At 37.8% G+C, this 22,011-nt stretch overlaps 1 protein-coding gene across 3 annotated transcripts in view; it reads right to left on the reverse strand.

Moving 5' to 3' along the window:
- Nucleotides 1-22,011, reverse strand: part of lrrc74b (leucine rich repeat containing 74B) — a 28,480-nt gene that overhangs the window by 737 nt on the left and 5,732 nt on the right. For 2 of the 3 annotated variants that reach the window (XM_087253234.1, XM_087253235.1), the window contains exons 2-8: nucleotides 20,385-20,550; nucleotides 14,768-14,910; nucleotides 11,688-11,820; nucleotides 10,746-10,952; nucleotides 2,684-2,793; nucleotides 1,194-1,309; nucleotides 773-851 (exon numbers count right to left, since the gene is read on the reverse strand). In XM_087253234.1, the coding sequence (XP_087109360.1) occupies nucleotides 773-851; nucleotides 1,194-1,309; nucleotides 2,684-2,793; nucleotides 10,746-10,952; nucleotides 11,688-11,820; nucleotides 14,768-14,910; nucleotides 20,385-20,550 (954 nt within the window). Of the gene's footprint in view, nucleotides 1-772; nucleotides 852-1,193; nucleotides 1,310-2,683; nucleotides 2,794-10,745; nucleotides 10,953-11,687; nucleotides 11,821-12,969; nucleotides 13,214-14,767; nucleotides 14,911-20,384; nucleotides 20,551-22,011 lie in introns of those variants that run through there. The other variant, XM_087253236.1, reaches the window with a different exon arrangement.

A 22,011-nucleotide genomic window follows, 5' to 3' on the forward strand; every position in this document is an offset into this window, starting at 1 on the left:
TTCACTTTCATCCGCACTTTCATCTTTGCTTGTCAGAGGACCCGTGGCGGCCAGCAGCGCCCCTGCAGCATCTTATAAGGTCTTAAACAGTCTTTTCAAGAATACAGTCTCTCTAAACTCCACCTTTCTGAGAGCCTACTCTGATTGGTCAGACTTTGTAGCCTAGTCTGTTGTGATTGGTTGAGCCATAGTATAATAATAAATAAACCATCAACATTCATTCATTTTCTTTTCAGCTTAGTTTCTTTATTAATCAGGGGTCGCCACAGTGGAATGAACCACCAACTTATCCAGCATATGTTTATGCAGCGGTTTTACAGCTACTGTAATTTCTGTTTGTTCACATTCTGTCCCTTTGTGTGCCCTGGAGGCATAGTCACAAACTACTGTTACACCTAAAAACCTTTTCTTAATCTCTTAGTCCCGCAGTGGCACCACACGCAGCGGTAGTACTCATGTTGAACTGTCACCCACTGTATATTTGTAAAACGATGACGCAGTTCATCATGATACACACTTTGATAAATGCCACAGGTGGAGTGATACATCCAGTGAAGCAATTCCAGTGCTATGGGTATAATATATCATGGACGATCTCTTAGCCAATATTAACTTGGCTAAGAATTGAAACTCTACATACTTTAGCTCTTACGGTGCAATTTGAGCTTTAAACCTTTGCAGATTTTGCAAATCTTTTACATACACAAACAGGGACATTTTACATTGCATTAAATCTACATCATTCCAGAAGCAGCTTTAACATTTTCCTTACTTTGAGAATTCGTAGAGTTGTGTTCACTTTGAGGCCGAGTGCTAAATGGACGGCTCCTTCAAACGGTATGCGATTATTGCTGCAGACAAAGAAAAAAACACAATACTAAAGCTTTCTAGGCAGTAAAAATAAATGTGCACTTCTTTTCTTGATGTCAGTGTATTGAATGTTTGCTAAATGTGGTGTTTGCTGATTTAGCCACTGCAAATAAATCACGAATAACTGCATTGTGAACATCCAGACTAATTCAGTAGACAAACACTGAACAGTTTGTATAATTACAGCAATAAATCAAGGACAACTGTCCGTGTATACATTTATAAAAAAAAAAAAAACAGGCGCCTTGACTCAAAACATTGACTCATGGGTTTGAATGACCTGCTTGTGGTTGTGATAAATAACCGTACTTTGACGACTGTACCTGATGTTCAGATCCTCCAGTGTATTGTTCTGTTTGAGTGCTTCCTCTAAAGCTAAGGCTCCGTCTTTGCCCAGTCCATTGTACGATAAATCCACGCTCCTTAAGAATATATTTCCCTTAAAAAAAATCAAATCCAACAGACTAACAGCAGTTATATAGAAGTAGAGATTAAATGCTTTTTTGTGGTTTATTGTTCTTAAAATGCATTTTTATGATTAATTTATTATTATTTATCATTAAATATATTTATTTTTAGGTTATAAATATTTTTAAATCACATTCTTTGCACACCATTCCTTTTATCCTTTTTAGAAATACAATTCATAGTCTATAGGCCCTTTCATACACCCGGCACAATTAGGCGCAAGATTTGTTTGGCGCGATTTGTTGCTATTTATAGACCAACGCAACTGTAATTTTCACTTTGTGCACCACGCTGTTCGAATAGCAAATCCATTTGCACCACTTTGTATACTCATGGCTGTGCTGGTCTCAAAAAGAAGGTGTGTTGAGGCACACTGTTGGCACGTATCTATTTTGAGGAACCAAAATAGACCATACCATTGACCGACTAAAAGCTGCTCTAAAGTATATTATAAATATATTAGAGGTCTGCCTCTATATATAATACAGTGTATAGAGTATGTAAAAACCCAGCAGGCACAGGATGTCAACATGACGTCAGATTAACAGTGTACTTCAAAGTCGTGGAGACGTTGCATTTTGTTTGGAAATTAAAATTGAGTTGGTCAAAACTCAACGTCAGGCCGACGTCAATGTCTAACATCCAGCCTAAAATCAACCAAATATCAACATCTAATGATGTTACAGCTTGACGTTGAGAGAACGTTACCACTATAACATCTATTAGACGAATAAATGTCAGTATTAGACGTCAGTATGAAGTTGGTTTAAGTTATGTTGGCTCAATGTTGAATTTTGGTCACTTTTGACTTTATTATTGGATGTTTAAATAACGTTGCCCTTAGACGCTGGCTAGACATTGAATGTTTTGTGCAACCTAAACATTTGGTCACCCTGGAAATATGAGGTTCTATCTGTGTTCTGAATGATTTTGAGATATTGAGCTTTAAAGTTTTTGCATTCCAAATAGCAAACAGTATGTGTGTAACATTTGTTTTTCAAATAAAAAGTCTTAAAATGGAAATAACTTATAAAAAAACATCCCATAATGCAAATAAGTTGTCATTTAATAAGAATATGTCAATAACTCAGTTTTGACCAAAATGTCAGAGAGAACCTTATAATTCTAAGGTGACTGTTTAGCTCAATAAATGCTTAAGGGAGAAAGTTTAATGTTCTTAAAGGTACATTATTATTCATAGGTAAATTAACTCTTTTCTCATCAGATACTATGTCTGAATTGTTCAATGTTCTTGACATAAACGTTGAATATTCTGCCAAAGTTTTTTTTTTTTTAAGCTTTAATGACTGACTCTGGCAGAGGATGGACTTTATTTTTCTCTTACCTCGAGGCCTTTAGCAAATGCAATGGCTCCTTTTCCTCGAATGCAGTTCCAAGCCAGATTGAGTGCCTTCAGTCCTGTGTTTTCGGCAATAGCAGCACCCAGGATTTCCCCTGAGGGTGGAGAAACACAGAGGACAGCAACACTGAGGAGTTTTTCATTCTGGGGATTTTTGTATCTTCTACTTATAGTTCAATATCGGTTAAATTAAACTGGCTAGTAATTAAGACCCTATAATATAATATAATATAATATAATATAATATAATATAATATAATATAATATAATATAATATAATACAATATAATATAATATAAATGGCGTCACGGTGGTGCAATGGGTGGAAATGTCGCCTGACAGCAAGACAATTGCTGGTTCGAGTCTCGGCTGGGTCAGTTGGCATTTCTATGTGGAGTTTGCATGTTCTCTCTGTGTTGGTGGGGGTTTCCTCTGGGTGCTCCGGTTTCCCCCACAAGTTCAATGACATGTGCTATAGGTGAATTGGGTAAACCAAATTGTCCGTAGTGTATGTGTGTGAATGAGCGTGTATGGGTGTTTCGGAGCACTTGGTTGCAGCTGGAAGGGCATCCGCTGTGTAAAACATGCTGAATAAGTTGGCGTTTCATTCCGCTGTGGCGACCCCTGATTAATAAAGGGAATGTTAGGGAAAATGAATGAATGAATGAATAATATTTAACAATACAATTTTATTTTATTGTGTTTAAACGACTTGGTGAGCAAAAGGGACTTCTTTTTACATTTATTCCAAACCTCACTGACCCCAAACTGTAAATAATACAATGCATACACAGTGGCTAATAAATTAACTTTTTTTTTTTTGCCATTTTCAGCTCTCAAAATAATAATAATAACAATAAAGACTCATTTGAATATCCTATTTGATTTGCATAACTATATCAGGTCCCAGTTTCAATGGTCACCAGGGTAGCTTGCCAATAACAAGCGAGCGCCGAACGATTATAAAAAGAAAGCCATCATCACCATATGGAATATGAACAGAGATGCGCCAGAGGAATCTGCCGAGGATGTATGAATCACGGCGGGTCATGGAGGAGTTTCCTGGTGATGATTATATGCAATATTTTATTGAGGCAATTTCCCTGCCTTCACACTCTGTCATTCATGCTGACAGCGATGAGGCTTTAGGACAGTATTGTATATCCCTCCTCATCACCATACTGGAGGTTCTGGTAATTTGAGATGCAGCCCTCTGGAAATCTCAGATGCTCGCAAATAGGAAGATATTGTGCTTTGTGCTCAAGCTGAATATCATTTCCAATTTGCGTTGCTGTTAAGAAGAGAGCACTTACTGGAGTTGTAGAAAAGGTTTTTCTCAAAATTTGCTTTTCTATACATTCTCACAAAAGCATAGGAGTAATCTATGGTGATTCGGATTTGTTTGAAAGTTGAATAAAGTTTGTTAAAAAGTTAAAATAATTTTGCAGTGTTTGTATGAAAGCAAATACTCCATCCCTTGTTAAAGGGATAGTTCACCTAAAACTGAAAATTCTACCTTCGTTTATGAATTTACTCTTTAGTTTTGCAAGCTAGTTTTAATTTCTTTATTCTGTTGAACACAAAAGAAGATTATTTGAAGAAAGCTGAAAACCTGTAACCACTGACTTACCATAATATTTGTTTTTTCTACTATGGAAGTCAATGGTTACAGGATTTCAGCTCTCTTCAAAGAGAGTAAATTTTATTTTTTTGGTGACCTAGGCCTTTAACATATTTGATCACACTTTATTTTGATGGTTTGTTCATTGAATTTAAGTTACATTGCAACATGCCAACTAATTGTCATTAGATTATAAGTAGATTGTTAGGTTGGGGTTAGGGTTGACATGTACTTGCTAAGTTTTTCATAGTCAGTTAAATGTCTGTTGAAGGAGCAGTATCAGCAGATATTAATAAATATTTTATTGTTTCAAGAAATAATATGATTGTTCTGATTATTTTGCTTATTTCATTGGCAGACTATTTTGCTTTAAGGGAAAAACTTACTTCATTTTGGCATATTATGTCTTAAAAGACGACTATATTTTTGCTTGTCTATAAAATGATTTAAGAAAGTTTAGATATTTGGACTAGAATCAAGACATGGACTCTAAGAAAAGCTTTTTTTTGTAGTGTAGTTCGATCTTGATGAGTGGAATACTGAATCACTCAGTCAGTGAATCATTTAAAACACTGATTCAATCACAAACGATTCAATTGATTACCACTGTTTTTTTGCTATGGCCTACTCTACACTAACAGAATCACTATGGATTGTGTTTTGTCTGCTGCTCTTGTGGAACAACAGAGATGAATCAAGATAACACTTGGTGAACAGAAACAAACATGACTTTTGGATATGTTCTTAATTTTTTTCGGATTTCCCAGTTTTTCTGGTTATGCTGAAAATTGAAACATAAATGTAGTCAAAAAGTGTTCATTAGGTCAAACTCTTTTGTAGGTTTTGGCACTTTGGACATACTTTTTTTTTTCAGTACTGTACAGTAGCAGGTGAGTGTGCTATTATGGATTCACTCCTTATGTCTAAAACACATTTCCTATTTGCTGAGATAACCAGTCTGAGATGATTTGCACTTTATGACATGGCTCGCTATCCTGCTGGAAGTAGCCATCAGAAGATGGATACACTGTGGTCATAAAGGGTGCTTATCACCTTCACCTGGTTCCATGCTTTCCTGTTGTTGATGCCAAATTCTGACCCTATCATCCAAATGTCGCAACAGAAATCGAGACTCATCAAACCAGGCCACATTTTTCCAATTTTCTATTGTCTAATTTTGGTGAGCCTGTGCAAATTCTAGCCTCAGTTGCCTGTTCTTAGCTGACAGGAGTGGCACCCGGGGTGGTCTTCTGCTGCTGTAGCCCATCTGCCTCAAGGTTGGACGTGTTGTGTGTTCAGAGATGCTCTTCTGCAAACCTCGGTTGTAACAAGTGCTTATTTGAATTTTTGTTGCCTTTCTATCAGCTCTAACCAGTCTGGCCATTCTGCTCTGACCTCTGGCATCAACAAGGCATTTGCAGCCACAAAACTGCAGCAGATCATCTTGACCATGTCTACATGCCTAAATGCATTGAGTTGCTGCCATGTGATTGGCTGATAAGAAATTTATGTTAGCGAGCAGTTGGACAGGTGTACCTAAAAAAGTGGCCGGTGAGTGTATGTTAATACTAATAAATCTAGTTAAATAAGTAAAAACTGAAAACTTTCTGTTGATTTAATGGGCTTAGTAGGAATGGATTGTTAATGTTAATATTTGTCTTATTCTATAAAGGTAAATTTTTTGGTAACAATTTTTATTTTCAGAAAATGACAATTGGTCAGAATAACAATTTTTTTGTGATTGAAAAATAAAGTTATTCTGCAAAATACTGATTTCTTAACTCTTCTGCTGTTAAAACATTGTCAACTTTCCTTATTGGACAAATTTCCTTTTGTTTTTATGGCAAAAAATACTCTAAATGACATTTTTATTTTAAATGGGAAGAAATCTCATCAGTACAGTAGCTTATAAAATAAAATCTAAATTATGATGTACCAAAGCGCATAAATAGAATTTCTGTCTTATATATTTTATAATTCAAGCCTTCGCTCAAATCCTGTGTAAATATCCCCCAGATTGAGAGTCTGCACTGAACTGAATAGCTTGTCTTTTGCTTGCTGAACTGAAACTAAATTATCCAAACTTTCTGTCTAGACATTTTTATTATACTCTGGAGTGCTATATAATCATTAGCAGGCCTGTAATGAACTGCTTGCCCTAAGTGAATATGACACATTTTAATTACATTTCTGTTGTGGAATATTGCAGTGAAGGTTAATGTTCTTTTTCGTTATACATGTGCCAGGTCAAATCTCGATTTAATGCCCCTTTAAAAGTAAAGTTACAGAGAAAGAAGTCCTAGTGGATTTGCGAAAACAAAAACTGCAAAAAAAAAAAAAGAGAGAAAGAAAAAAGTATCTCCTTTGGCGGTCTCTAGAAATGTATATAGAAGCACGTTTTCAGAATGAGGTTGGGTTGGTCACCCCTGGAGCCACATTGTTTAGAGTGTATGACAGGGCCCATAGTTTTATGCAATGTGAAATATGTGCATGATATACAGGGGCGGGGAAAATAAGTATTGAACACGTCACAATTTTTCTCAGAAAACATATTTCTAAAGGTGCCGGTGACCGGAGGCTGAGACCAAAACCAAAGAAATCCATATATGCAAAGAAAACTAATCCAATTAGTTAAATACACATAACTTAATTTGTAAACTAAAATGGCACGGTGAAAAAGTATTGAACACATGAAGAAACGGAGGTGTAGAAAGGCAGTGAAAGCTCAGACAGCAGAAGAAATCTCTCAGTAGTTCTTCAGCAACTCTCTTAGAGCGGATGACCTTACTCATTGTAAATGAAAAATTAGCTGCTTCAGTCCAACATCTACATTATTAGGATGATGAATATGAAACCAGAGTGGACATTTCAGCCAGACAATGATCTAAACACAGCCGAGGAATCAAGCTGTAGAATGGCCTAGCCAATCACCTGACCTGATTCCAATAGAGAATACAAAATAAAGATCAGATTTGATAGACGAGACCCACAGAACCTTCAAGATTTTTACACTCTGTTGAACAACTGAGCAATGCATGTGACTTCGTTCTCCATATGAGAGGCGTCTTTAAGCTGCCGTCACCAAAAAAGCCTTTTAAAAAAAGTATTAAATACTCAATTTCAGTAGTTCAGTGCATTCTGATTGTTTTTGTTATCTTTTCTTTGTATGTTTGTATTTTTGCCGAAATCTGGTTTAACTCCATGTTGACAGCTTCTTTAGAAATATTATTCCCAGGAAAAAACATGACATGTTTCAATACTTATTTTCTCCGCTGCAGTTGTCTGTTCGTCTTTAAGCTCAACTGGATAGATTGATATCTATTTGCTTTGCAATTGTGAGGCAAGGGTTTGAGCCAAGCTTTTAAGATCTGCATTTTATAAAATACTGCCTATAAAGTTGATTAGTAAAAATTTGTGCTCGCCCGATCTCACCTTTTATTTGAGGAATTTCAGTCAAACAGATGGCACAGAGTTGCCTATAAATTATGTAAATCCTTTGTTTACCGGTCTGTAAATGTAATACAGTACATAAGAATTGGGGACTAAGTAGGCCTCTATATTGCGTGTTTATACATCGTCTGTGGAAATATTGACAGGAATTGATGCGAGACAAAACATGCTGTGTTGAATTTGCTTTAACTGAACTGTGGCAGCATGAATCCATGACACTTTAAGAATCCTTCCTGCAAAGCTACAGTACTGTGTGACATTGTAGGCACTTGTATAAAAATTCTGTAAAAGTAATCTCTAGGAATTCTTCTAAATAGCTGCAAAACTTTTTACCTTTGTTTGTCTTAAAAGCTATTCACGAAGCTGCTGAGACAAACTATTACTAAAGATAAGAAAGAAGTTGCAGAGGCTTTTAGTTCAGTATGTTGATGTACGTCCAACTGAAACGGAATATTAAGCAACATATCTTCATTTGTTTTCCACGGAAGAAACTGAAACATGTTTGCACCAAGTAAAGGATGAGTAAATGATGACAGAATTTTCATTTTTGGGTGAACTATCCCTTCAAGTCATTTTGTGCCATTCATCCATAATAATGCATTCAGTTTATAGCTGCACAATTAATCATTAAAAGATCGAGAAAATATTACATACCACTAATACATGCCTGACAACATTGGGATGTGAAAATAAGAGATATGCCCATCATAATAAGGGACCCCCCCAACCCCCGCCCCCCTCCTTTAAAAAAATCCCCAAATTAAATGTTCATTTGGAGCTGTTTCATTGTAAATAAACTGTTAAATGGTCAATAATATGCTCTTTTATTATTATTTACAAAAGAAAAAAATAAATATATACATTAGCAGCAAACTAATTAGCAAACAGTTCAGCTTATTAAAATGAATAACTGTTATAGTGAAATAGAATCAAGCTATCAAATCTCATCAGCCGTTTTTTCACTGTATAACGTACACATTCTGATTAAAGAGCAACAAATGAATCTCTTATTTAGATTTCTTTCTTTTAATTACAATAAATAACAGGTGTCACTTTAAAAATGCATACATCTAACAATATAATGAAGGCTTTCGACTGCTTTCCTAACTTTTTATGCTTATTTAGAACAAAATTAGTTGTGTTTGAAAAAAAAACACCAAGATCGACATTTTTAGATATTATTGTTATTATTATTATTAATTATTATATGTATGTCTGTTTAAACAGACACCCAAAAGCCAGACTTTCGCTCCGCTTCAAATCACGTGTACAGTTCCCGTTTGGGAAACAGCGTCTGTTTATCACTATGGAGCGCGTCAGCTTACAGTCATGCACCATTATATGACTGTTTTGAGGATTGTATAGGAGGGGTGTCGGCACCTGTAATGAAAAGGAAGGGGAATCGCACCGCTTTTATATTTATTTCAAAGTGTTTTTTTATTTCAAAGCATGGGGCGACCCCTGGTGGTTCGGAGGTATGAGTTACGTATAGGGAGGCTCGGCTCTTTAAGGTTTCTAAACCTTCAGAGAAACACTGAAAATACGGGAGAAATACGGGAAAATACCTTTACGGGATGATGGCAGGATAGGACTGGTAGAAGGGTTGACAGGTATGCTTATATACACTCAGCAGCCACTTTATTTGGTACACCTGTCCAACTGCTCGTTAACACAAATTTCTAGTCAGCCAATCATACAATCATATGGCAGCAACTCAATGAATTAAGACATGTAGACTTGGTGAAGAAGCAGTTTAGACTGAGCATCAGAATGGGGAAGAAAGGTGATTTAAGTCACTTTGAATGTGGCATGGTTGTTGGTGCCAGACAGACTGGTCTGAGGATTTCAGAAACTGCTGATCTACTGGGATTTTCACGCCCAGGGTTCCGAAAAATATACAAAATGTCCAGTGAGCAGCAGTTTTGTGGGTGCAAATGCCTTGTTGATGCCAGAAGTCAGAGTAGAATGACCAGACTGGTTCCAGCTGATAGAAAGGCAACAGTAACTCAAATGACCACTCTTTACAACCGAGGTATGCAGAAGAACATCTCTTAACACACAACACATCCAACCTTGAGGCAGATGGGCTACAGCAGCAGAAGACCACACTGGGTGCCACTCCTGTCAGGTAAGAACAGGAAACTGAAGCTACAATTTGCACAGGCTTACCAAAATTGGACAACAAAAGATTGGAAAAACCTTGCCTGGTTTGATAAGTCTCGACATTCAGATGGTTGGGTTCATAATTTGCTGTCAACAACATGAATGCATGACTCCATACTGCCTTGTATCAACGGTTCAGGCTGGTGGTGGTGGTTTAATGGTGTGGGGGATATTTTCTTGGCACACTTTGGGCCCATTAGTACCAATTAAGCATCGTGTTAATGCCACAGCCTAACTGAGTATTGTTGCTGACCATGTCCATCCCTATATGACCACAGTGCACCCATCTTCTGATGGCTACTTCCAGCAGGATAACGCACCATGTCATAAAGCGTGAATCATCTCAGACTGGTTTCTTGAACATGACAATGAGTTCACTGTACTCAAATGGCCTCCACAGTCACCAGTACTAAATCCAATAGAGCACTTTTGGGATGTGGTGGAATGGTAGATTTGCATCATGGATGTGCAGCTGACAAATCTACAGCAACTGTATGATACTATCATGTCAATATGGACCAAAATCTCTGAAGAATAATTCCAGTACCTTGTTGAATCTACGCCACAAAGGATTAAGGCAGTTCTGAAGGCAAAAGAGGGTCCAGCCCGGTACTAGTATGGTGTACCTAACAAAGTGGCCAGTAATTGTATAAATATTAAAAATATCTGTGATAATATAAAAACTGTGTGGTCTCTTAGCAACCAAATACCACTTCTTTAAAAAGTGCTTCTTTAAAAGCAGAGTAATTATGTGAGGATGTGTAAGTTGAAGTAGTGAACGTTTCTCCTCAGACTTGTCAGATCATCTCTCACCTGCTGTATCTGTGAGTCTGTTGTGACTCAGGTCGAGGTGCTGCAGTTTCTGGTTGGATATCAGAGCTGGAGAGAGGTGTTTGGCTGCTCGCTCGTCCAGATGGTTTCCAGAGAGGTTGACAGAGAATAAGGTGCTGTTTTCCAACAGCATGCTGGACAAAGCCCTGGCTCCGTATTCACCCATCCGGTTGTCTGACAAATCAATTTCTGGAAGGGAAAAAGCATAGGCTTGACAGTCAATATCTTGAGGCAGCCGTACACAGTCAACTACACAATCACAAAAGAGTTACGAATTCATTTCATTTAATGAAGCATTTTGTAATGTGTGAACAGCGACTGCTTGTATCTGAACATAAAACTTTACATAATGCATAAATGTATCATTGTAATGTATTATAAATGTATTAATGCTTTTAAAAAATTCACATATTGTGCATGTCTATTATCATACACAAATTGTACTAAAGCGAACTAAATTGTTAATAATAATAATTTTTCTCTTTGCACACCACCAGGTGGCAGTCTTTGTACTTTCATTTCAGAGAACAGATTGCAATATATTGTATGAACTATATATATATATATATATATATATATATATATATATATATATATATATATATATATATATATATATACACACACACACACATACTTTCAGTATTATGTTTGCTTGAATTGACCTGATCTAATCCTGTTTATATGAAATGAGCCTGCTCCCGACCAGGCTTGATCTACCAGAACTGTTGCTATGACAACAACTCTCGGATCAGTTTTGAAGAACGAAACAATCCTGGATCGTGTCAAATCGTCAATATCTAAATCCAGCTAACTGAGTAATCCACGTACGAAGAACGGACCCCTGGTCAATCCCGAACTCAAGCCTGACAGTGTGGAGTTGTTTGTGTGTGGTACAGTAGTGGCGTGTCTGCTGAAAGTTACCTGTGATGTAGCAATTCTCTTTCAGCATGTCAGCAATGGCAGCCGCTCCTGCTCCCTCCATCCAGTTGTCTCGCAGATTCAGCTTCAGGATGGAGGTGTTGGTCACTAAAGAAATCGCCAGAGCTTTGGTGCCCTACAGAGGAGAGTTGATAAAATATTAAGCTCAACGAGTGCAAACCCATATGTAAAAACACTACAGTAATTTATTGTAAATATTTTAACCATTGTTTTGAGTAGTTATTTAGGATTTTTTGCTGATATGGATAAGCAGATATAATTTATATTAGTAAATAATTATAAAAGTTAATTAATATTAACTCATCTTGTTTGATTTGTGTCAGGTTTGTGATTGTTACAGTGGTGTGAAAAAGTTTTTGCCTCCTTACTGGTTTCTTTTTTTTTTTTTCATGCTTGTCACATTTTAATATTTCAGATCATCAAACATAATTAAATATTAGTCAAAGATAGTACAAGTAAACACATCATGTCATTTAAAAATGAAGGTTTTATTTGATAAGGGAAAACAAAATACAAAACTAAACAGCCATGTGTGAAAAAGTGTTTGCCCCCCTGTTAAAACATAACTTAAGTCTGATTTATTACACCTGAGTTCAATTTCTCTAGCTCTGCCCTGGCCTGTTTACTGCCACACATGTTCACAATCAAGGATTGGCTTGAAAAGGACCTTAAAGATAGTAGACCAAAAGATCCTCAAAAGCCACACATATCATGCTGAGATCAAATTTCTTTTGGGAGTTTTTTTGTTATTATTTCTGCACATAGTTTTGTAAATAAAAATGAAAAATCTGGGGATGTCACATGTGGAGACAAATGATAGGTAACAAGTGCAATTTAATGGGAAGATTATTTGTGCAAGCATTCAAGTTAAAAACAGGGAAAACATGACAGGAAATCCAAAATCGTAGTCAAAACAAGCATAATGTCAAAAACAAGACAGTAATAAAAAATCACAGAGTATCAAAACAACGATCAGGAACAAAGCAAGAAAACTTATGCCGAGTTCAGACTGCATGTAGTCATGTCACAGATGTTTTCACACTGCATGACTATCTGGGCTAGCGTTTCGTCGCTGCTTTGTTTACACTGCAAGATGGATCTGCGACAGGGACTTTACATTGCATGACTTTACTATAGGATGAATCGCCGACAACTTAGTCCAAACTACGTCTTACAGCCAAAAACACGTAGTATATCTTTTGTTATTAACTACATAATGAGAAAGAAGCCTTTAATGGGGTAGAACATGTACATGTTTGCTCACCTGGGTTTAAAGGGAATTAGCCATTTCTCCTCAACGTTGATAATAAACTAATTTCTTTCTGTATGAAACGTGTCAAACAGATACGGTTGCTCCTGAGTCCTGTCAAACCTCCACTAGTTTTTCCTCCATTTCGTGGGTCCAAATAAACCGAAAAAGAGCGCTTTTAACTTCTCCCCCAGCCTCCCGCTGGCCTGCAGCAGGTATACACACACACACACACACAAGTGAAAGCTGCTCTCTCATTGGCTGTAGGCGATGGCTGATGTTATTTTCAGTCAAAACTCAATTCACACGGTATGATTTGAATCTCCGACAGCTCCAGATATTTAGCATGCCAAATATCTCACAGGTAGCTGCGACTCATCGGCGATTCTCTCAGATCGCATCTTTGAAAGTTTATACTGTGTGATTGTCACTCACGTGCATGAGCACCGATTTGCCTGTGATTTCAGGCATTTGTCTGCGATTTCTCAAAACCTGTCGGCGAGCCAAAATCTGGGCTAAAATCACGCAGTCTGAACTAGGCATTAAACAACCCACATAGCAAAATTTCTCTGGCCCAGCTCTGGCCCACACAATCAGGTTTTGCTTGGCCCACATGCCGCAGTGAATTACGGTACATGACTGGACCAAATCTGGCTTCCAGACAAGGGCCAAACACAGACCATATCTGGGCCAAGTCTCAGCCAAGTTAATAACTCATAACTGGGCCTGAACTGGGCCAGATAGGTTGGAGTGTCACGATTGCAATGAAATTGATAAATCCATGGAGTGATGCGCTTTAGGCACACTATGGGCACGCTTTTTCTCAAAGTGACCTGATTGGTAGAATTTTTTTTCTTTACTCAAAAATGATTTTAGTGTATTTTAAATGTGGGTCAAGACTGGCCAAACTCACTTGGCCCACTTATCAAATTTTTAAATCTGGGCCAAATACTACATTTTTCATCTGGCCCAAATCTTGTGTGCCGCCTTAAAAACGGTGCCACCTCTGCCAAACCCGGGCCATGTTTGGCCCACATGCTGTATGCCAGTGCCGGATGAATGCCTGCTGTGCCAGCTTTTTGCCAAATCTGGGCCAGAATTCTTTGCTATAGGGAAGACAAACACAAGTGATGGGAAACAAAGACTCAGTCCAAACTGGTGTAAGCAAAGTTTATAAATAGTCCAGATAATCTGTCGTGACAGGAATCAGCTGTGTGTAAGTGATCAGTGGTGAACGGTGACTGGTGTGTATGAAACGGCATGCTGAGATTTGTAGTTCGTGAATGACATGTGTAGTTCACCAGCGATCTGCCAGAAAAAGATAGATGGTGATCGGAAATAATAACAAAATAAAAATAATTGAGTGGAAGAGTTTACCTGACATGGTTATCGCAGTAGGGTCTGAACATCACACTGTGAGTGAATTAAAAAAGAAATGGTCCAGGTAAAGGAGCAGGTTAAGAGTAAAACAGCGGCACACTGTCAAAGTGTGGACCGAACAGGCGGGGGAACTTGGGATGCCGAACTAACACCCTTAGTGGAGAGAGTTGCCTCAATTGTGGGCGACACTTTACTGTCTGGAGTATATCTGTGTCTGTGGGAGACACAGATGTATTAGAGGAACACTTTATTAGGGCTGTATAGCAGCACCTCTCCGCTCTTATCAAGGCAGCTGGAAGAGCATTGGCTGTGTAAAACATATCCTGGATCAGTCGCTGTGCGCGACTGTTGATTAATAAAGGGACTAAGCTGAAAAGAAAATGAATGAATGAATTAAATAATGACGTGTTAGTGTGTGTTTCTTTGCTCTTACCTGCGCACCGAGCCCACAGTGCATCATATTGACTTCACTCTGGTTGATATTTCGCAGGAAGCAGGAGACTGGAATTACATTCAGCATCTTACAAGCCTCTTTGTAGCGAGACTGGCCTGTGTGGTCATATGCTTGCTTTATATCTATAACAGAGAATAGACATGTCAATTATAAATTGTATACTTTAGTGTAAATTAAGTAAATATCTAAAATGCAGCTGCAATGACGATGCAAGGTAATAACTTGCATGCAAGGCTGGAAATCACTGCAATATTTAGTTTTTCTCTGCAATATGTACTGAATAGCTCTGGGAAAGCATGAATCATTCAAGAGTAAGTGGGATGATATTGTTTGGGAGTTCATCTGCATAAAGAAATATTTAAAAAAGTTCTAAAAAAGTTGAAGTTGAAAACAAAACATTTATTTACTTATGCATGAGAGGAAAACACTATTTTAGTCTTTCTTATGTTTATTTCATTCAATTTTTAGATCCTTTATAACTACTTGTGAAATTTACCTGCAGTTTCTTACACCAAATTAATATTATAATATACAAATTACAACAAAGTTAAAGGCAAAAATGTTTAGCTCTCTTGTGAATTTTTTTTCACAACATATCGCAAAATAGTATATGCAATATTCATATCCCAGATATGTGTGATAAAATCATTTTATGCATTGGTTGTTTATTTAAATTTGACCAACTAGATGAGGCCCTACTATTAATCCACACCTAAATAAATGCACCTATGTGGGCCCAAACGCTTACAAATTGCTTAATACACACTAGATGTACAGCAACCCACAAATAACTTTACAATATAAATATATAAAATTAAATATAAAGTATTTACAATTAAAAAATAAACAGAATATTTACAGTATAAAATATAAACAATAAAAAAATTTAAAGACTAAAATGTTACAAAAATTATTATTTTCTACATAAATATAAAAACCACTGCCTCCATGCCTTCTTCATGTCAGGGGGCTTTTTTAAAATTTATTCATGACAATTAGTATTTGTATAATGTTATTATTCATTTTTATTATTTTAGCAGTATTATTTATTAAATGCATATTTATATTTTCTTTAATTAAACAAGTTTAGATGTGTCTACCTTTTGGGTTTTGGAGACGTATACATCACCATATGGGACATAAGAATACAACGTCTGTTTTATATAATTCAGTTTTTTGACCACACTTTATTATTATTGTTCATTTATTCGTTTGCTGGAAATTAGAACTGATTTTAAAAATGTTTTTTTTTATCTTTCTGCTTAACAAACTAAATTAAATATGTAGGCGAATGGATGTCTTCAGTGGAGTGAGTTTCCACCATTTCCTTATCCACGAAAGTAAAGGAGTAAAGAGTAAAAGTAAAGTAAAGAGGCCAAGTGGAGGAGGCTTGTTCTTTATCCTCGCACTGCAGATGGTCTGTTTAACTGTTTTCTTATTAGTGAAGCCTTCAGTTTTTCCACTTACAAAGTCTGTTATGTAAATAGTAAATACGCCATGGCACGACGCAACTGACCGTTAAAGTGAATGGGAGTTGTGCATCTGATTGGTTTAATGTATGTTAGGCTCAAAACACATCCACAACTCATTAAAAGAATAAGCAAAAGCCTGTTAGACTATGCACCAGGGCACAGACCACATTTTTGCTGTTCTTAAAATAGCAAAGAGGAGGTTATGAGCTCACAGAGCTGGGCGCACCTCTGAAAGGATCTAGTGGACTCAGACACTACTCCAAACAAATCAACTCTGTTTTTTTTAGCTTTCATAAAGCACATAAGTTGATTTAAACACGCTCTTAATGCTTTTGCACCATGCGCTTTAGACTTTGAGCTTAGATCGTTAAAATAAAGCCATTGCAGAGCTGAAGATCTTTGCCCGATGGGACCCAGCGCCGCCCTATTTTGAAAATGAGCTGGGAGCTCAATCTCATTTGAATTTAAAGTGACAGTTACCAAAACAGCACAATTAGGATCAAAGCCTAAAAGATGCAGCTTCAAAGAGCTATAAAACATCATCTGTGGGGTATTTTGAGCTGAAACTTCATGTTCACACTCTAGGAGCATCAGAGACTTATTTTACATCTTGTAAAAAGGGGCATAGTAGGTGCCCTTTAATATTATTAAACGATTTAAAAAATTGCTGAATCAAAAATTGCAGGGAGATGTTATATCATTATAAAATCGTTATCACAATTCTCAACAACAACATCGCAGGTTGCACACTTTTCCAGTATCGTGCAGCCTTAGGTTAAGGAAAGCATTGCTGTTTTTTGCTAGTATTAAACTAAGCACCGTTAATGTAGTCAATAACCAGTGTTGCGTATGCAGCTCAGTGGACATGAACTGGTGTGACTTTACGACAACAGTTTATCATTGTTTCTCATTGAGATGCGCAATTATCATGAACGTGGAAAATTCCCCAGCCATTCATTAAGCAATGCGGAGGCACACAGCAGTCATCTAGCTAGCAGATGGCTATCTCTAATAAGCTGAATAAACAGCCATCAGAGAGATAGTGAGAGATGACGGAGCCCTGATTTATGTATATGTAGAGGAGTGTGTAGGTGTTTCGCTATCTGCAGAACAAGCAGGTGAAAATGAGAGAGAGAGAGAGAGAGAGAGAGAGAGATCATCTGCATGAGTGTTAATATATTAGTCGTTTGTCTTATTTGTGTGTGCATTTATCAAATTTCTAATTGTGTGTGGGTTTTTAAATGTAAAGTTGAAGTCAGAATTTCTAGCCTTCCTGGTAAATTTGAATTCTTTAATATTTTTCCCCACAATTATATACTATTATTTATTTAAAATAAAAGAGAGAAGTCATTCCTTCATTTTACTTTGGCTTAGTCCCTTATTTATCAGGGGTCACCACAGCGGTCCCTTCCAGCTGCAACCCAGTACTGGGAAGCACCCATACACACTCATTCCCACATTACGGCCAATTTAGTTGATCTGATTCACCGTTAGAGCACCCGGAGAAAACCAACATGGGGAGAGCATGCAAACTCCACACAAAAATGCCAACTGGCCTTGCCGGGAATCAAACCAGCAACCTTCTTGCTGTGAGGCGACAGTGGTAACCACTGAGCCACTGTGCTGCCCTAGCTGTCTTTAAAGTACTAGTAATCAGTCCATCATGAGATTCCAGCTGTGTGTGTGTGTAATCAGGGGGAATCAAGAACTGGTGTGGGAGTGCAAAGGAGCTGTATTTCATATAGTGGCAGATGCGTAGTTCTCCAGCGATTAAGTGACAGTGTTATGCTGCACTCACACCAGGTGCTGAAGAAGAGTCAAGCGCGAATGATTTACATGTTAAGTCAATGCAAAAACACGAATAGACATCCTGCTGCGTGATACCACAAATGGCGTGGCGCGAATGACGTGAATTGCATGAATGACACAAATTGCGCGAATGATGCGGTGCGAATTGAGCATTTTGCGTGTTTAACGTGGGTTTCGCGTGAATCGCTCAAGTTCGAAAATAACGTGGACATTCGCGCCGTGTTAACCAATCAAGAGCTTGCTCTTGTGGGGGCTGTTGTTGGTGTCCGGGGAGAAATCTTCCTGCACAGACTGACAACAGTTCATCAAACTGGGCTCGGCTCAGTCTGAAGCACAGCTGAAAGCTTCCAGCATCCAAGTTTCTGGAGGAGGTTATGAGCTCACAGAGCTAGGTGCACCTCTGAAAGGATCTAGTACACTCTGACACTGCTCCAAACAAATCGACGCTGTTTTTCAGCCTTCATAAAGCACACGAACACAGTTATTTTCTCAATAAAATCCATGCTAGCCATTTAACAATGAAGCTAGAGTCAACGGGCAGACAGAAACCCTGCATATCACTTAATTTGAATCTGTTGTAAAATGAATTTGTCGCATGAATAAAGCGGATTTGGTGTGCGAATAAAGCAGATTTTAAAGAGCAAAAGAAGCAAGTAAACTCAAATGATCATGGGTCCATTTACAAGCGAATAGCTTGATTTATCGTGCGTTCCGTGTCTGGTGTGAACGCAGCATTAGGTGACAGTGCTAACCACTGAGCCACCGTGCCTCCTATTTCATTGTTTATGTGATCTGCAATGCTTTGGCAGTACTTGACAAGTCATGCTCATAAAACTCTTTTAAACTGAATTAAGAGACTCTTATTTTTTTATAACACAGTTAAACACACATTCTAAAAATAATAAACATTTTTAAACATAAACATCATTTAAAAACTGTCATGATCACTAGCCATCAAGCCTGTGTAGATCACTGGAGAACTACACACCTGCTTCTATATGAACTACAACTCCCAGAAGTTTTTCCACTTACTCACCAGTTCCTGATTTCCCTTAATTACACACAGCTGGAAGCTCATGATGGACTCATAACTAGTACTATAAATACACCTGGGGCAGCACAGTGGCTCAGTGGTTAGCACAGTGACTTTACAGCAAGAAGGTCGCTGGTTTGAGTCCCGGCTGTGCCAGTTGGCATGGAGTTTGCATGTTCTCCCCGTGTTGGTGCTCCGTTTTCCCCCACCGTCCAAAGACATGTGGTATAGGTGAATTGAACAAGTTAAGATGAGTACAGTGTGGTCATAAAGGGATGGACATGGTCAGCAACAATACTCAGATAGGCTGTGGCGTTGACACAATGCTTGATTGGTACTAATGGGCCCAAAGTGTGCCAAGAAAATATCCCCCACACCATTAAACCACCACCACCAGCCTGAACCGTTGATACAAGGCAGGTTGGAGCCATGCTTTCATGTTGTTGACAGCAAATTATGAATCCAACCATCTGAATGTCGAGACTCATCAAACCAGGCAAGGTTTTTCCAATATTCTATTGCCCAATTTTGGCGAGCCTGTGTGAATTTTAGCCTCAGCTTCCTATTCTTAGCTGACAGGAGTGGCACCCGGTGGGGTCTTCTGCTGCTGTAGCCCATCCGCCTCAAGGTTGGATCTGAGTTACTGTTTCCTTTCTATCAGCTGGAACCAGTCTGGCCATTCTCCTCTGGCATCAACAAGGCATTTGTGCCCACAGAACTGCCGCTCACTGGATATTTTCTCTTTTTCGGACCATTCTCTGTAAACCCTAGAGATGGTTGTGCATTAAAATCTCAGTAGATCAGCAGTTTCTGAAATACTCAGAATACTCAGCCTGTCTGGCACCAACAACCATGCCATGTTCAAAGTCTCTTAAACCACCTTTCTTCCCCATTCCGATACTCGGTTTGAACTCCAGCAGATCATCTTGATCTACATGCCTAGATGCATTGAGTTGCTGCCATGTGATAGGCTGATTAGAAATTTGCGTTAATCAGCAGTTTAACAGGTGTACCTAATAAAGTGGCCGGTGAGTGAATATAGTGTGTTTGTGTGTCTGTAACATTGGTTACATTTTGTCAAGCTAACATAGCAAATTTTGAATTTGAGAGAGAGGTTTGTCTGAAATTATGAGCATGACTCACGGCCGTTTGCCTGTTTTATTCCCTGTCAAGTGGCACCATCAAATTGTGTGGTCCTCAGCTCTTTGACACCTACATGTACTATGTGCATCACCCACTCGCTCCGCCTTTCACATGCATGCTCACTATTAGGAAAACTCACTGTGAAATGTGTCCAGCTCTAGGTCTGAGTCGAGATCCTCCTTATCTGCCTGCTGCTGCTCTCCTTCACCTTTATCTTCATTTTTATCTTCATCTTCAGTGGTCTGCTCTTCATCCTGATGGCCTGAGCTGATGCTGTGCTGCAGACTGGAGGATCTGGAGACCCTCTGAGTAAGAGGATTAAACATTTAAATAACTGATGCATTCATATTGCAGAGAGCTTCGCATGGATAGTAACAAAGTTCTGTGTAATGTTTAAACCAGTGGTGTGCAAACTCGGTCCTGGAGGTCCAGTGTCCTACAAAGTTTAGTTCCAACCTAAATTAGAAACACCTGGTCTAGCTAATCAAGCTCTTACAAGGCTTTCTAAAAACATATGTGCAGGAGTTTTGAGGCAAGTTTCTATCTATCTATCTATCTATCTATCTATCTATCTATCTATCTATCTATCTATCTATCTATCTATCTATCTATCTATCTATCTATCTATCTATCTATCTATCTATCTATCTATCTATCTATCTATCTATCTATCTATCTATCTATCTATCTATCTATCTATCTATCTATCTATCTATCTATCTATCTATCTATCTATCTATCTATCTATCTATCTATCTATCTATCTATCTATCTATCTATCTATCTATCTATCTATCTATCTATCTATCTATCCATCCATCCATCCATCCATCCATCCATCCATCCATCCATCTATCTATCTATCTATCTATCTATCTATCTATCTATTTATCTGTCTGTCTGTCTGTCCGTCCGTCCGTCCGTCCGGTCGGTCTGTCAGTCTGTCTGTCCGTCTATCCATCTATCTATCCATCCAACTAACTATCTATCTATCTATCTATCTATCTATCTATCTATCTATCTATCTATCTATCTATCTATCTATCTATCTATCTATCTATCTATCTATCTATCTCTAGTATGATGAATATCCATCTTTCCATCCATCATCCATCCATCCAATTAAATTTGATCCATCTTTCTATCAAATGTGATAAATATCAATTAATTTTCTATGAAATACGATGAATATCCACCCATCCATCCGTCCGTCCATCCATCCATCCATCCATCCATCCAACTATGAAATATAATGAATATCTATAACTATCCACCCATAAAATATGTTAAATATTTATCCATCTTTCAAAGAAATATGAATATCTATCAATCCATCCATCATTCAACTATGAAATCTGATTAATATCTATATTTATCCATCCATGAAAAATGTTGTATATCCATCCATCTTTCATTAAAAATGATGAATTTCTATCCATCCATCCATCCATCCATCTTGTTTTGTATTGTGTGTAAAGTGGTCTAATCTTCCAGCATGAAGGCAGATGGTTTGTACTGTACTGTGCTGTATGCGCCCACTGGTGCTGAGATGAGCAGGCGTTTACAATTCATCCTCTATGGGAGCTGAACCACAGACTCATGCGGGGGATTGTAGGATTGACAGTGGAGTAAGAGCATCAAAATTTGGAGAAAACTTTGTACAATGAAGTGTAGGAAAATTATTTTAATAATATGTTAAAAACAAACTGATGGATTTGGTCAATCATTTTTTCAAATTTAAATAGATTAAACAGAAAACAATTAAG

Source organism: Danio rerio, chromosome 5 (genome assembly GCF_052040795.2).
Source record: "Danio rerio strain M-AB ecotype USA chromosome 5, GRCz13ab, whole genome shotgun sequence".
Classification (NCBI taxonomy): Eukaryota; Metazoa; Chordata; class Actinopteri; order Cypriniformes; family Danionidae; genus Danio; species Danio rerio.